Genomic DNA, 15,188 nt, shown 5'->3' on the forward strand with positions numbered 1-15,188 from the left:
CTCGAAATATGCGGAGTTAGCTGGGGTCGAAGTGACCATCCGTCAACTGATGCACCTCTTCTCCCCTAGCTTTCATAGGGGGACGATGCTACATCTTTGCCACCAGAGCATCAAGTGTTTAGTGGTGAAGATGGACGACAAGGCAAACCACCAGTTTTGGCTCAGTTACTTCTATGTCAAGACTAAGGACGTGGTGGTCAATGCAGATGGGTTCCTCGAGGTTTGGAACTACGCTCGTAAGCATATCTCTCCCCCTTTCTCTCTCTTTGTATTACGCGTTATCTCTAATTTCTATTGCATTGACATCTCATCTTCTTTCCGTGTAGCTGAGGCTGCACTCCCTCCTTTGTTCAAGGACATCCATGATTGGGTCAGCTGGGTCCTCCCTCATACAGCGGGGATGCGTAAATGGCCGGCCTTCCTCAAGATGTTCGGTCCTGCACCTTCTGTGAACGGTGAGTTTGTCCGCTTTGAGTTTTCATTATTTTGTGAGGATCGACCTTTTGATCTTTCTTTCACCGTTTTTGTTTTTAGCCCGAAGATCCTCGAGGAGACCGAGGGCTCCTGCTCCTGCGTTCCCCTAGAGGAACACTACGATGGGGTCCGCCCCTAGTGTGACTGTGGCCAAGCATGCCCAGCTATCCACTTCTGTTTAGCCTCCAGTTTTGGCTAGATCGGCTCGACCAACAACGGCTTTAGCACCAGAGACTCTGGCCTCTCCCCTACTTCATTTTATAGACGAGTCATCATCGAGTAAGGAGGATTTGATCCCTCGTAAAAGGAGGTTTGTGGATGTCGGCGATGGAATTGTCTGAGCCATGGACTCTACAAGGAATGATTGCAAGCCAGTTGCCGTCTTGCCTGAAGATAGTGCAAGTCTTTTGTCTGAAGTCCTGCCGTCAGCAGAAGTCATAGAGAATGTGCCCCTTCCTGATGCTGACATTGGAGCTGGTGGACCGTCTGCGGAGGTTCTAGGTACTATGCGGCGAGATGAGCCATCCTCCTCGCAACCAGCTGATGTTCCCATCTCGTCTACTGGTGAAAGAGGTAAGGGGCTTGCTGAGGATGGTTGTGAGACGGGCTCCAATCTCGATCCTAATGAGGTTCGGATATTAAGCGAGGGGTTTACTTGCTTTGAAGTCAGGTTGGAAGGGTCCTCGCGGACCATCGTGGTTCCCATGGATCGGGACCTATTGTTGAACACAGAGGGCGTAGTTCCCTCCTTGGGTCCTATTTTCTCTGATGTGGAGGGCAGGACCCTCGAGACCTTGGACGGTGTCGCCCTATCAATGGGTATAGCCGACCTTACCCTTAGAGTAAGTTTTCTGACCTTTCTAGTTTCCGTAGTTTCCATGCCTTGTGCTCTGTTTTTGTTCTTTTGTTTAACTTTGGTCTTTTTCTCCTCTTTTTTCTTAGACCATTATCTTGGAGATCGAGACTGCTCGTCGGAAGGAGAGGCGTAAGGCCATTTTCAAGAAGATGGAACGAAAGTACCATGAGTACCGTAGTAAACACCGAGAGATTTGCATGCAATTTGGTGGGAGTGGTAACTTCCAAGCTCTCCAAGACGAGCTGAAGGAAAAATATGACGAGTTGGTGAAAGTCATCGGCAAGTGTAGTGTCCTCGAGGGAGCACTGAGAGACAAAGAGGAAGAGCTCAAGGTGATCAAAGGGGTCGAGGCCCAATGTGTCGATCTCCAAGCCCAAGTGATCTCGTTGCGAGCAGAGCTTGAAAAAAGTCTATTTAAGGTGGATGCTTTGGGTGGTGAGCTCGCCGGGAGGACAGTGGACTTGGAGAAGTCAGAATCGGATCGGTTGGCGACTTTGAGGCAAGTGGAGGCATTAGAGGCCGTAATCCGCGTTCTTCACTTAGAGCGGGTGAGTGACTTGGAGACGGCGAGGTTCAGAGAGGAGCAACTCGATGAGCGTATAGGGGAGTTAGAGAAGATTTTAGATTGGATGTTCAGATTCTTATCACACTTTTATTCCAAATGCTCAAGAAAATGATTTTTTTATAAGCTATGGAATCGACATTCGAATTATAGTTTGATAAATTGTGCCTATGTTGGACAGGATCCAAGGTTAAAATTGAGTGCAGAAACAGGGTGACCAACGAAATCACATACACAATTGGCGGTGTGACAAACTCACAAGGTGAATACAACATCTTGGTCGACCGTGACTGTGGAGACGATGTCTGCGATGTTGTGCTCGTCGAGAGCTCTGATAAAAGATGTGGCAAACCCAATGGTGGTCGTGACCGTGCCCGTGTCATCCTCACCCGCAACAATGGCATGATCTCTGATGTCCGTTACGCCAACAACATGGGTTTCCTCTCCGATGAGCCTCTTTCCGCCTGCACTCGGATCCTCCAGCAATACCAGTTGACTGAGGACCAATACTGAAGGAACAAATGACTTGTTACTATGAATCTTTGTTTGATGTTTATTGTTTAGGGCTTATATTTATTCTTATTATGATGTTGCTGATGATGCTTTAGGCATCAAACTTCATACTTTTATCTTTGTTATTGTATCTCTGGACGTTCAACTTCCAAGTGTTATGTTGTTTTTTAGTCTTTGAGTTAAATTTTAATGGCTCTTTAAAATTGTTGCTTCTGATCTCTACAATAATTGTTTATTCCAGCGAAATCTTTGCCCCACAGGTCATTTCCATTCACATCCTTCTGTTGAAGTGCCTATAGTGGGAAAAGCCTTGATTGGTGTCATTCTAGGGGGTGGGAGTGATTGTGAGTTAAAACTTATCTGCATATATACTAATCCTATGAATGTACAATACAATGTTTCTACACACTCTTATTATTAAACTGCTAAGTTTTTACCTGTTTGTGCCTTACTAACATATTACCTTGTAAGAACCCTAAAGGGCATAATAATATCTGGTTCCATAAATTACATGATATTACTTGTGGAATTCATATTGGTATCAAGGATAAATTGCAAAGAAGCAAAGTAGAAAGGAAAAAGGGAAAAATAGAGCTGAACTCTCTACCACGACTAAATTTTGCAACCATTTTGAGCTGAGGTGAAGAGTTTGAGTTACATTAAACAACTTGTCTTGGTCTTGAAACTCCTCGGATACACAGTACATTTATTAAGAGGGGCATATATATCTTTCTTATTGTCCTAATAGCTTTCGCCTTACTAGAGTACAATTAATATGGCGTCTGAAGTTTATACCAATTAAATGTATACATGACACATATCTTCATCTACGCTCTATCATTTTACCATAGTTAATTAATACATATTCTTACTGTAATTTATGATTTGACCATAGTAAATTAAGATGATCAAGTGTAAACATAGAATGCGGGTAAGTTTTTATTATTTGACCATAGTAAATTAAGATGATCAAGTGTAAACATAGGATGCGGGTAAGTTTTTATTGGAAGATGGTACGCTGCTTTGGCACCAGGAGTTTTGGTCTATAATTTTCACTTCCTAACAATGTTGATAAATAACTCATGAAATGGAGGTTCACGGCAGTCAGATACTCAAGTCTATTCATCCGATTCAGGCAGATTTTTTTTTTCTATCAGATTCCTCCAATAATTTTACACAAGTATTAATTTAGTAAAAGATGCTATAAATTTAATCAACAAGTAATATTTTGCCAAGAAGCAAAACATGTTGCTAACATTAAAATGTAACAAAATGACGACACCATTGGGACTATGCTAGGATTAGTAAGTAGAAATACTTAATGGAAGAAAGATTAGGGAATTATCATAAGGGATCTTTATATAAATACTTTTCTTAGCGGGAAAGTGCACATGTAGTCATTCTCAATAATGCTATTTAGAGATTAGCCAGTAGTTATTTTGTCCTGAAATTTTAAACTATAAATCTTAACTTCAAAACAACTCGGGATATTTTTGTCCTGAAAAATTAAACTGAAAAACTGAAATTCAGGACGCACTGGTTAATTCCTGAATAGCAGCCCTTTAGAATAACTACTCGGTGTGATTTATACTTTCTTAACCAGTATTCATAGATTATATACTAACTCCAAACCTTTTGGGAATATGACCCTAAATAAAACAACGAAGGTGGCTGTAAATCTTAAGAAAAATTTTCAAAGCACCATCTTTTAGTGGTAATTAGCTATTTATAGATACTATTTGCTATATTACGGATTGTAAATACGTTTTCTGTTGTTATAAGATGTAGTAGATGTATTTAAACTACTGTATTCATGAATACAATAGCAAAAATAGGCGTGAATCAGAGAAGTCCAGCTAATCAGTTATTGTATTCGAGTGTATTCGACTGTATTCATGGCGTGAAACATGAGATTACAGTTGGATATTATTATATTCGATTGTATTCACGGCGTGAAATAGGGGATTACAATGTTTTTAAACGGAAAGTGAATCAATTAACATAATAGACTCATAATATAACTCAACGAACTCAATTATAACACACAAATTTTATATTTACAGTTATAAAAAAGATTCTCAACCGAAAAATACCCCAAAAACATAGCGATCTTCAGAGAAACTATATAATACATCTGAATACATAAATTATATTAATTAAAAAAACATACAAATATATTCATGGCATATAGTGAGACAGTGAATACAATGATATACATAGAATACAACGGGATATATTGAAATACAACTTAAAAAAACAGTAAATACAATGAAATACATGGAATACAACGAGATACATTGAATTACAATGAAAAAAAAGACAATGAATACAATGAAATATATAAAAATACATTGAAATATATTAACAGAAAATCAAGTTGCTCAGCCCCAAACTCCGTCGTCTTTTGTTCAAGAACAACCCTAATTTTCAGCGAATCCGTCGTCTCGTTCACCGCCGTGAACCACAGCAGAATAGCGGCCAACAAAATCATCATCAAAAGAAAAACATTGCATGTGTGCGCCGACAAATCATCCAGGTTCATTCCGTTGTAGCCTTCACAAGAATTCAAATCAGACCAAATATGCCCATATCAAAACGACGACGACGAAGAAGAGTCATCAGCACTTGAATTTGAAGATTATTCGGCGTTCGGCGATGGTGAATTCGGTGGTTCGGATTGGTGCAGTTGAAGATGGCGAATTGATAAAGAGGAAACTTAGTGCTTTCATTATTGAATAGCTTATCAAATAAAGAGAGAGAAAATAGTGTAATTGAATTGCGTATTTAGTGGCTTAGGGGTAGGAGGTAATCAAAAAGGTAAATGATATTTATTTGAAATAAATAAGGTGGTAAAAATTCCAAATCTTAACAAAATCATGCAGACGGCCCATGGACAAAGGCCCGAATGAAGCAAGCCCAAGTTGAACACGAGCAACTTACTGTGACGAGCATGAAACGGCGTCGCAATTAACTGTTACAGAATGACAGCGACCTCCGACAGCCGGTCTTTGAGATCTCCGCGTTCACATGTATGATCTTCTTTGTATTTCCGTTCTTTTGATTCCAAAGTGCTTTAAACAGTTCTTGAAGGTCCAGTTTGATCACAAAAAGGTATGATCATCTTTTTGTTAACTCACATGCGTAATCAAGATTTTATTTTTCAAAATTAAAAAACAATTCTCTTTTATGTATTTGAGCTATTTAAATGCATCTGTTTAAAGTTCTGTTTATGTTTGTGACCACATTCTCGATTTGGAAGATTTTTCTTCATGTTCTTAGTTACATGACTATGAACATGTATGATCAACTTGATAGGATGTATGATAACACAACTATCCGTGAAATTATTTTTACTAGTTGATCATAAACTTATCATTATTTCTAAAATTGTCCATTAGCTCATCTGAGTATGTATGAAATGCAGTTACTTGCTTTTGTTTTGAAATTAGCTGGACACTGATGTCTATTCATTTTCCTTTTGTGATGCTTAGTTGGGATAACTGCAAAGTCAATATGGTTGCTTCTGGTGGTTATCACCAAGCAATACACTTCATAAGTTGCAACACTTGTGCTTCTAATGAGGGCTTTAGGAACTTCTTGGTTACATCTTCATATGGGGGTCTTAAAATGAAACCAGTTTTAAGAAAAGGAAGTTGCAATTTGGGGCACTCTGTAAAATGCATAGGGCATTCACCAAATTCATCTTTATGTGCTATTAAGCCAATTTTCTCCTCCTTGTCAAGTACCAAAGATTCACGGAGATCAGCACGTGAGTACATTCCTCTCCAATAGTTCTTGTTATCATCTATCAAAAAGTGAGTGTACTCATTAACTGTTGTGTGGTATCTTCGTGATCTTGTTGTCCTATTTAAGGCTTTATTCTCTGCAGCTGAATCATACTTAATCTTAATACGGCATGGAGAATCGATGTGGAATGAGAAGAACCTGTTCACTGGTTGTGTAGATGTGCCACTAACCAATAAAGGAGTAGAAGAAGCAATTGAAGCCGGTAAGAGAATCAGACACCTACCCATTGATGTTGTCTACATCTCTGCATTGATTCGTTCTCAGATGACTGCCATGCTTGCTTTAACAGAGCACCACTGCAAGAAGGTACTTCTGCTTTTTGGTCTTCGAAATAACTTGTTCTTTTTTTTTTAAGTATAGTCCTGTTAACTATTGCAATGCTTTGTTATAACTTAGGATAGAGCTAAAAAAAATTCTTGAATTTAGTCTATAGTTTGAAACTTCCCATACGGTTGGACCATTACAGCTGCCATCATGGTGTCTGTTCTTATGCTATGTCAAGTCCCCTTAGGATCTATTATATGTACGCCAAAACTGATCCTTTTCATGGTGAGCGATTTTGGAGGAAGTTCCCCTTATCAATTGTTACATTTATTTTGCTTATTGTTTTCAATCATTTAACCTGGTTTATGTCAATATTTCTGATTCAGAAATCAGAATCCATGAGGACACAGCTTGAATTAGCAATGTGAAATAAAAATATGTTAAGCTTTGTAACAAATAATTAAATCTATTGGCTGGTTCTGGGAAATGTTCTTCCTACTTCCTGGATATTGTGATCCTTTACTGAAAAGTCTTTTTCTTAGTTATGCATGGCTTAATGTTTCCTTCTCGGTTTCTTTCTCGTGTTGCAAGCTACATGGATGGCGGTAAAACAAGATTTACCTTCTAAAATAAACACTTCAGGAAATAAATAAATAAATAAATAAAAAGTGTCTTTATTGCAATATTTAGTTAAATCTTTCCAGGAGATTCAAGAAATGAGGTCCCTTTGGGACATCCGATAAAATTGGAATGATACAGAGTTTCAAGAAATGAGACTCCCTCCTGGTTGTAGTGTAAATTGTCTCCATGCTACTGAAATGCTGGTTTGCCAAAGATTACGTGCTCTTTGTTCTTATATCACCCGTATAATGCGCAGAAAGATATTAAAATTATCCAAGAAAAGGCCACAGTATATAGAACTTAATCCTACTTGAATTCCAGGTGCCCATTATTATACACAATGAGACTGAACAAGCCAAATTATGGAGTCAAATTTATAGTGAAGGCACCGAGATGCAATCTGTTCCTGTTATTAAAGCATGGCAACTGAATGAAAGAATGTACTTTCACAGCTCTCATTTTGTTTTTATTCCAGTATGATGTCGTCCTCGCTTCAAAAAGATGTTATTTTACAGGTACGGGGAACTTCAAGGATATAATAAGCAGGAAACAGCTGAAAGATGCGGGAAAGAGCAAGTCTATAAATGGCGCCGAAGCTATGATGCTCAGCCACCCAACGGTGAGAGCTTGGAAATGTGCCTGCGAAGAGCTGTTACCTATTTCAAAGAGCAAGTAAAAGCTGCTGTGATTTATAAAAAGCATAAACGCATAAAGAGGAGACTAGTTTCTACTGATGCAGGGCTTGAAATCATGACCTCTCATAATTGAACATTTAATGGCAGGTTGAACCCCAACTTTCCGGTGGAAAGAATGTGATGGTAGTAGCTCATGCAAATTCATTGAGGTCCATCCTAATGTATCTTGATAAATTGACTGCTGAGGAGGTAATGAGTATTGCCTTTTTTCTCATTAGTACCATGCATTTTTTATGCATGTTAGTTGGGTTTGAATAGCTCCTTGGTAACAGGTCATCCACTTAGAACTCTCAACTGGAGTACCAATGCTTTACATATACAAAGGGAATCAGTTCATCAGGAGGGGAAGTCCCTTGGGATCTATGGAGGCCGGAGTTTATGCTTATACAGAGGTAAGATATCTTTTCTGCTTAACTAATGTATGTCATTCTGTAGGAGTTAGTTTGGTAGGTAGCTTCCATTTATTTCTGTATTTTGAAGTACTTCAGATGTGAAACTGAAAAAAACACTAGTAAATTGATAGAAAGATCAGTTTAAGCTGACGTTGTGCTATTACCCTATTGAGATATCACGTTTATGATGCCAAGGACACAATAGCATGACGAAAGTTTCAAATAGAAGATTAAGATGTGCTTCCTTGACCATAACGCTAAAATGGGAATATTATCAAAGGCAACAAGAGTTGAAAAAAAAGAAGACAATGTTTGCTAAGGCTCTAAGCGCAAAGCGCAATTGAAGTGTGGGTTTTAGTGAATAAAGCCTAAGTGGAAAAAAGGTAATTCATGAAAAGGTAACTACAAAAAACAAAAAACAATTACATCAACAAAAGATTTTTAAAATAGCTACAACAATCAGGTTCGAAATCTGTTTTCGATTTTAAATTTCCAATTGAGATACAAAACAAGCAAACTTAATGTTTAATAATTTTATGTTTAGTGACTGATTTTCATATGCTATATTCTTAATTAGTTACTCTTCATCTCTCACATAATCATTCATAACATTTTCTTAGTAATGACTATATCAGTTTGCCCGCTATATCCATTGTTTAGTCTGACCCTACTAAAGGGAGCCCTGATAAAATGGGAATATTATCAAAGGCAACAAGAGTTGAAAAAAAAAAGACAATGTTTGCTAAGGCTCTAAGCGCAAAGCGCAATTGAAGTGTGGGTTTTAGTGAATAAAGCCTAAGTGGAAAAAAGGTAATTCATGAAAAGGTAACTACAAAAAACAAAAAACAATTATATCAACAAAAGATTTTTAAAATAGCTACAACAATCAGGTTAGAAATCTGTTTTCGATTTTAAATTTCCAATTGAGATACAAAACAAGCAAACTTAATGTTTAATAATTTTATGTTTAGTGACTGATTTTCATATGCTATATTCTTAATTAGTTACTCTTCATCTCTCACATAATCATTCATAACATTTTCTTAGTAATGACTAAATCAGTTTGCCCGCTATATCCATTGTTTAGTCTGACCCTACTAAAGGGAGCCCTGAGAGTGAGAGCACTGAAGCTGCACTTAGCTTCAGGGTTTAAGCCTACCTCAAGTGAGCTTTTAACAATAAAATTATCAATGTTTTTCTCCTTTTTCTCATGGCGGTAATGGAGGGTCTGATAGTAGGGAGTTGCAAATTGAGACTTCTGTTTACTGGATGGAGCAGTTGGTTACGTGAAATGACCTTTAATGTACTTGTTTTATGCTCATCAAAAGAATTATATTTATCTTGATTTTTAGGCATTTAGCAAATGATCAAGAGAAAAAGACAAACATAAAAGTCATTGTTGATACATTGCTTCAGATGATACAGCATGTAACTATATATTACCATAATATTGTGTGATTGTTAAAATATAATTCCATAAAATCTGTCTCTAATTTCCACCTATAGGAAAAAAAAAATCTCTTCTTAGTGAAAAGATAGAAGGCCCTCCCTCCCTCCCACCGATATTGTTTAGAGATTACTGTTCGAAGTGAAAATAGTTAAGAACTAGTAAAAAGTGGACACAATTGAATTGGTATCAAACAAGGTGTATAGGTAGTGTCCATTGAAAGAGAAGGGTATATAATAAGCGCTTAATTTCCTATCAGATCTTTGGCCTTATGAAATAAGAGAAGCGAATATCAGACATTCAAAATCCAAGACGATCAGCAAGATCTGCATGAATCATTTATAGAATATCCAAGTTGACCTCTCTTGACTTACTACTATAGGCCTCCCATTTGGCATTCCAGGTGACAGACTTGCCTACAGGCCTCATATTTTGTATTCGACGAGTCATGCTGCATAATCTATAGGACCACTTAGGGGCTATGCGTGCCCAACAATTATCTAATAATGTTAGACAAGTTCCTCTTATGTTGGATTTCAGTGTGCATATAATAAAGTGGTAGAAGTGCTACGTTTAAGGCTGTAGAACTATATGAGTCATTTGGTGATTGGTTGAAGGGTACTTACTGCAGCAAGTATGATGTTTGTGATGAAAGGTGCAATCCTGGCACTTGCTCTACATTCATACTTTCCCTTCTGGAATGAGAATTATATTGAACAGCATCTCATATTGTCATTAATGGACTTTAACAACCATTTCTGTCACACCATTATCATAGCGATCATCAATGCTTTTCTCTTTTCTGCTAGATGCACGTCTGATTTGATGCATGAAGCTTGTAGAGCTGTCGAAATTTATGTATTTTATATCCCTTTCTGCAGAGCTTGGCCTTGTACAAGCAAAATCTGCTAGATGAAGTGTCTTTGTAACTTCTTGTCCCTGAAGAAAATCTAGGATGGAAGCTTAAATATCTTCATGTCGCTGGATGTTCATTGAGGCATTTTGTCTTCAATAATTCTGAGAAAACCAGAGCCAAGATGGAAGACATTTTTTGCATGTAACAATCACAAATTGTGCCCCTCTTAGTGGTTCAAGTGAGTATGCCAGGGAAGATCCGACTGGCATATAATTTGAGCACTTTTTGTGGAACGGTGTAGACCAGATCCAAAGCTGATTCTGATTAGCTGATTTTTTTTTGGGGGGTAATTTACTTAGCTGATTCTTACTATCCTCATTTGAGGAACTTTATAAATTCATTCTTTCATGTTTCTTTAGCCAGAGCTTCTATTACTTACATCAGAGAGTTTGTTGTCTATTGTTATTGGTTTGCAATGTATTTCATTGCTATTGGTTGACTTATGTTCAACTTCTATATTGACTTGTCAGATTTATAGCACGTTTGGCCAAGCTGCAAAAATCAGCTTATTTTGAGAAGTGTTTTTTTTCAAAAGTGTTTTCTCAAAAGTACTTTTGGTGAGAAACAGTTTGTGTTTGGCTAATTATTTTGAAAAGCACTTATGAGCAACAATTAGTGTTTGGTCAAGCTTTAAAAAATTGCTTTTAAATGTATTTTTCTCAAACGTGCTTCTCCTCAAAAACTACTTTTTTCTGCTTCTCCAAAACTGCTTCTGCTTCTCCTCAAAAGCACTTTTTTTCTTTTCAAAAGCTTGACCAAACACCTCAATTTTTGGCCAAAAGTACTTTTGGCAAAAAAAAAAAAAAGAAGCACTTTTGACCAAAAAGAAGCTTGGCCAAATAGGTTATTAGTTACTGGAAAGGGTAGGTGGTTGATTTATTTACAAAAAGAAAAGTATTTACATAAATTTCAAGTTGTTTGCTAATGTGTAGGGGTAGCAGACGTGCGGGTCGGGTCTGATATGGACGAATCAAAAAGAAAAACCCTTTTTACTTACCCTCCTACAATCCATTCTCATTTACTTAAGCTGAAACAAGTTTACCTGCGTAATCTCAAATTTTCTGCCCCATTTATACTGATATTGGTGGGGATTTCTTGTCTTATTTAATATGTATTTAGACAACTTTTTTAATTAGGAAGAGCGTTCCAAAAAATTTGTTAAGCCGTGTGGAAATGGGATGAAAAGAAAGAAATTTTAGGGTGAATTTAAAAAATACCCAGATTTACAACTGGTCGTTCAAAAATAGCCCAATTTCAAAAGTAATCGAAATTTAGCCACTTTTCATGTAAAGATAAATCTGAGCGAAAACACTGTTTAAAACTCGGAAAATACGCCAGTATATTATGCTGGAGTTTGCATAAGTATACTTGAACTCCAGCATATTATACTGGAGTTCCAGGATAAGTATGCTGGAACTCCAGCATAATATGATGGAGTTCCAGCATAAGTACACTAGAACTCCAGCATAATATACTGGAGTTCCAGCAAGTATATTGGTCCAACATAATATATTGGAGTTTGGAGCACCGATGCTTCAGTCTCCAGTATATTATACTGGAACCAGCAAACATAGGCGGCTCAAGGGTGAGGCAGCACAAGCAATGGCTTAGGGCCCCCAAAATTTGGGGGCCCCATTTTCCCTTGGTAGTCATTTTATTTTTTTTTTATATATAAAAATTGAGTATCTTAATGTTAAAAAGTAAATAACTTAATACAAAAAGGAAAAGAAAATTTTAATTTGTGACTAGCGCTGATAGTTGAGATTTTAATAATTTAAAGGGTATAAAGATATCTTTGATTTTTTTATTTAGTGGGTAAAATTTGATTTTTTATTTAAAGGGTATAAAGATATCTTTTGTTTTGACAAGAGTGGGTTGCTTTAGTGTTGAGCACCCTCCACTTCCAACCAAGAGGTTGTGAGTTCGAGTTACCCCAAGAGCAAGGTGGGGAGTTCTTGGAGGGTGGGAGCCGACGTTAAAGGAAATATTACAAGTAGAAGATAATACTCCGATCCGTATACTCAATAAGATAACAAGAATTAATTTTTGTTAAATACCTATCCTATAACAATTTTGCATTAGGATCAATAATGTATTAGGAGAATTTAAATGGATCGGATTAGCTATATTATCATTTAAAAAAGTTTAAAAAATAGATTTCAAACAAAAATATACAAATTTATTTTGTTAACAAATTAGGGCCCCTCATCAAGATTTTACTTTAGCCCACCAACAATATTGGGCCGCCCCTGCCAGCAAAGTATACCGGTCCAGCATAATATGCTGGAGTTGATACACAGGTGCACCAAACTCCAGTATATTATGCCAGACCGGTCTCTGTTGTATCAAAATAATGATTATTTTTTAATGACTTGATAAACGCTGACTATTTTTGAATGACCAGTTCAAAAACGGCTATACCGTGCTATTTTTACAAAATTTTAAGTAGCGAGGCCTGGTAGAGAGACTGTCACGTGACTTTCGCACTTCAGCTCCAAAAGTAAATCTTGCGCGCTATGAAGCGAAGGAAGAAAATAATGACTTTAGCGACTAACAAAGTTTAATATCCAATAATGACTTGACTTTAGCAACCAACGTCACCCATTCCTTGGATTTTCCACGAGATTTTTTTTTTCTTTCTCTGAGCTGAATCCAGTGTGAATCCCTCATCTAACACTGCATGCCTTTCATTGGTGTGCGCGTATACTACTATGCGCATTGTGTAAATATTGCGGCTCGAATAATGGTAGGATTCACTTAAAAAAAAATAATTTTATAATTAACGACTCGAGTTTATCTTTTGGCCAGGTGGAGAAATGAGATGTCAAAGTGGGTTAAAGAAATATATTAAGGTAGGAAAAAGTGATTTATGTGATGCAACTGTATATTCGCATACTGAAGCAGAGGTGTTAAGATTTACAATAAGAAGGACATTATAAATTTATCGTTAAACATAAGGTCTAGGCATTGCTCATTAATCTAAAGGGAAAATATGATATTATAACAAGTGTCAAGTAAGTATCATCATTTGCTAAACAAATAATCTGTTTTCACTAATTGTGGAGACAGATTCTCAGGTACTGATTAATTTGATTTGTGCACCAAATAAAACTGCATGATATTCACACTTGTTGACTAATTGCAGGTTGCTAATCGACAGGCACTTGATTGAAACAACATCTCTCAAATTAGTTCCTTGTTAAAATACTACTACTTGAACTTCTTTAGTGCTTTCAATAATATGCATCTGTTTAGCAACAAAGACAAATGTTGAGTTTTTTAGTCTTTTTGGCGGCTTAAAATGTCAATTTTGATTGCAACCTGGAGAAGCTTCAGAAATCTTTTTTGAAGGACATTTGCTAGTAGTTATTTTTGACTTTGCAATCGAATTAACCCATCTGTTAAAAACAAAGAAGGGAGAAAAAGAAAAAAGAGAATAAAAATCAATCTCTCTAGTAGCAATCAATCCTTGACTTATTTCAAATGAAAAATGAGATACTGAAAGTGAAGAACTGAGTGAACAATAGGCATACATATAAATTATACAATGTACAACAATAATAAAGGCTAATACCAATTTTTAAAGAATTTAAATTCTATATAATGACAGTAAAACTTATTTACACAATAAGTAATTATAGATATCTCTATTTAATATTATTAATTAATAACCTATAAAAATTGGTAATATGTTATAACATCTTAAATTGTACAGTCAGACCTCTCTATAACAACATCCTTATATAACAACACTTCACTATATAGACTTGTTTGACCAAAAAGTGTAAATCTTTGATTAAATTAATTAATTTTATGTAACAAGGAGTTAAACCGAGTTAATGATAATATCCCTAGATTTATAATTAATTAGCACAAATATTGCAAGATAATATTGGTAGGGGATTAAAATTTAATATTCTGAAAAGTTTCAGTAATGATAAGAGAATATCATGCAATATTTAACAATAAATGGCATTAACGTAAATAGGGAGAATGATTCACCCAATATTGGATGAGGTGGATGATTCGTCTTTCTGATAGTGATGAGTGACAGACAAATCCTAGAATATTAGAACTATTCTCGGATCTGATGAGAAAGTATGGAATAATGGATGGAAGAATCTTATTAGAAAGGTAATATTTGTATCTTTTCTAAAGAGAGCTTCTTCTCCTCAAAAAGTGTTCTTATAAAATAAATGTTACATATCTTTCCCCTTATCTCTTTTTCTATTTATATGGGACATACACCCAATCAACCCTAAAAGTACAAGTACAGAGAATAGTCAATGAAATATTCTCCTAAATATCCTATTACAAAAACTAGCCCATTAGTATTGCCCTTGATACTTGACCTCGACCGTTATTGACCGCCCGGTTATAAGCCCCACTGTTTACTAGTCGACCTCGGCCATATCACTTTTCATAATACCACTTCATGCTAAATCTCCTTGAGGCGGATTTTGACCTATACAGTTAGTCCCTCTGCTTATTGAGGTCGATCCTGGACGATCTCGATGAGCGGATTCTGTTATGGTTGAGAAGTTTAGGCGAGCAGATCGAGTAGTAGCATTTCAGACGGGGTAGAAACGTGGCATTCCGTGAGCCGCAACCTAGGGTCACGTTGTTTCAGAGTAGCGTCAT

At 36.6% G+C, this 15,188-nt stretch overlaps 2 protein-coding genes across 2 annotated transcripts; both read left to right on the plus strand.

Annotated features, from left to right (window-relative positions):
* Window positions 1–393: 393 nt before the first annotated feature.
* On the plus strand, window positions 394–2,608 carry LOC142166278 (uncharacterized). Its single transcript, XM_075225071.1, has 2 exons — window positions 394–1,316; window positions 1,417–2,608. The coding sequence occupies exons 1-2, from the start codon at window positions 819–821 to the stop codon at window positions 2,005–2,007; spliced, it is 1,089 nt and encodes a 362-aa protein (XP_075081172.1). The 5' UTR covers window positions 394–818; the 3' UTR covers window positions 2,008–2,608.
* Window positions 2,609–5,526: 2,918 nt separating this feature from the next.
* Window positions 5,527–11,081, plus strand: LOC142166279 (2,3-bisphosphoglycerate-dependent phosphoglycerate mutase 1-like). The gene is made up of 8 exons (XM_075225072.1): window positions 5,527–5,723; window positions 5,897–6,174; window positions 6,295–6,518; window positions 7,419–7,537; window positions 7,613–7,769; window positions 7,880–7,981; window positions 8,065–8,184; window positions 10,513–11,081. Exons 1-8 carry the CDS (start codon window positions 5,611–5,613, stop codon window positions 10,558–10,560), a joined length of 1,161 nt encoding a protein of 386 aa, XP_075081173.1. The 5' UTR covers window positions 5,527–5,610; the 3' UTR covers window positions 10,561–11,081.
* Window positions 11,082–15,188: the final 4,107 nt, after the last annotated feature.

The sequence above is a fragment of the Nicotiana tabacum genome, chromosome 11, assembly GCF_000715075.1.
Source record: "Nicotiana tabacum cultivar K326 chromosome 11, ASM71507v2, whole genome shotgun sequence".
NCBI lineage: Eukaryota > Viridiplantae > Streptophyta > Magnoliopsida > Solanales > Solanaceae > Nicotiana > Nicotiana tabacum.

What these genes read in the sequence shown, in the direction of transcription:
- LOC142166278 (XM_075225071.1), top strand. Translation starts at nt 819, where the DNA reads ATGGACTCTACAAGGAATGATTGCAAGCCAGTTGCCGTCTTGCCTGAA. An exon ending in TAGCCGACCTTACCCTTAGA is followed by an intron (nt 1,317 to 1,416) that starts GTAAGTTTTCTG and finishes CTTTTTTCTTAG; the next exon opens with ACCATTATCTTGGAGATCGA.
- LOC142166279 (XM_075225072.1), top strand. Translation starts at nt 5,611, where the DNA reads ATGCATCTGTTTAAAGTTCTGTTTATGTTTGTGACCACATTCTCGATT. An exon ending in TATGATCAACTTGATAGGAT is followed by an intron (nt 5,724 to 5,896) that starts GTATGATAACAC and finishes TGTGATGCTTAG; the next exon opens with TTGGGATAACTGCAAAGTCA. An exon ending in GAGTTTATGCTTATACAGAG is followed by an intron (nt 8,185 to 10,512) that starts GTAAGATATCTT and finishes CCCTTTCTGCAG; the next exon opens with AGCTTGGCCTTGTACAAGCA.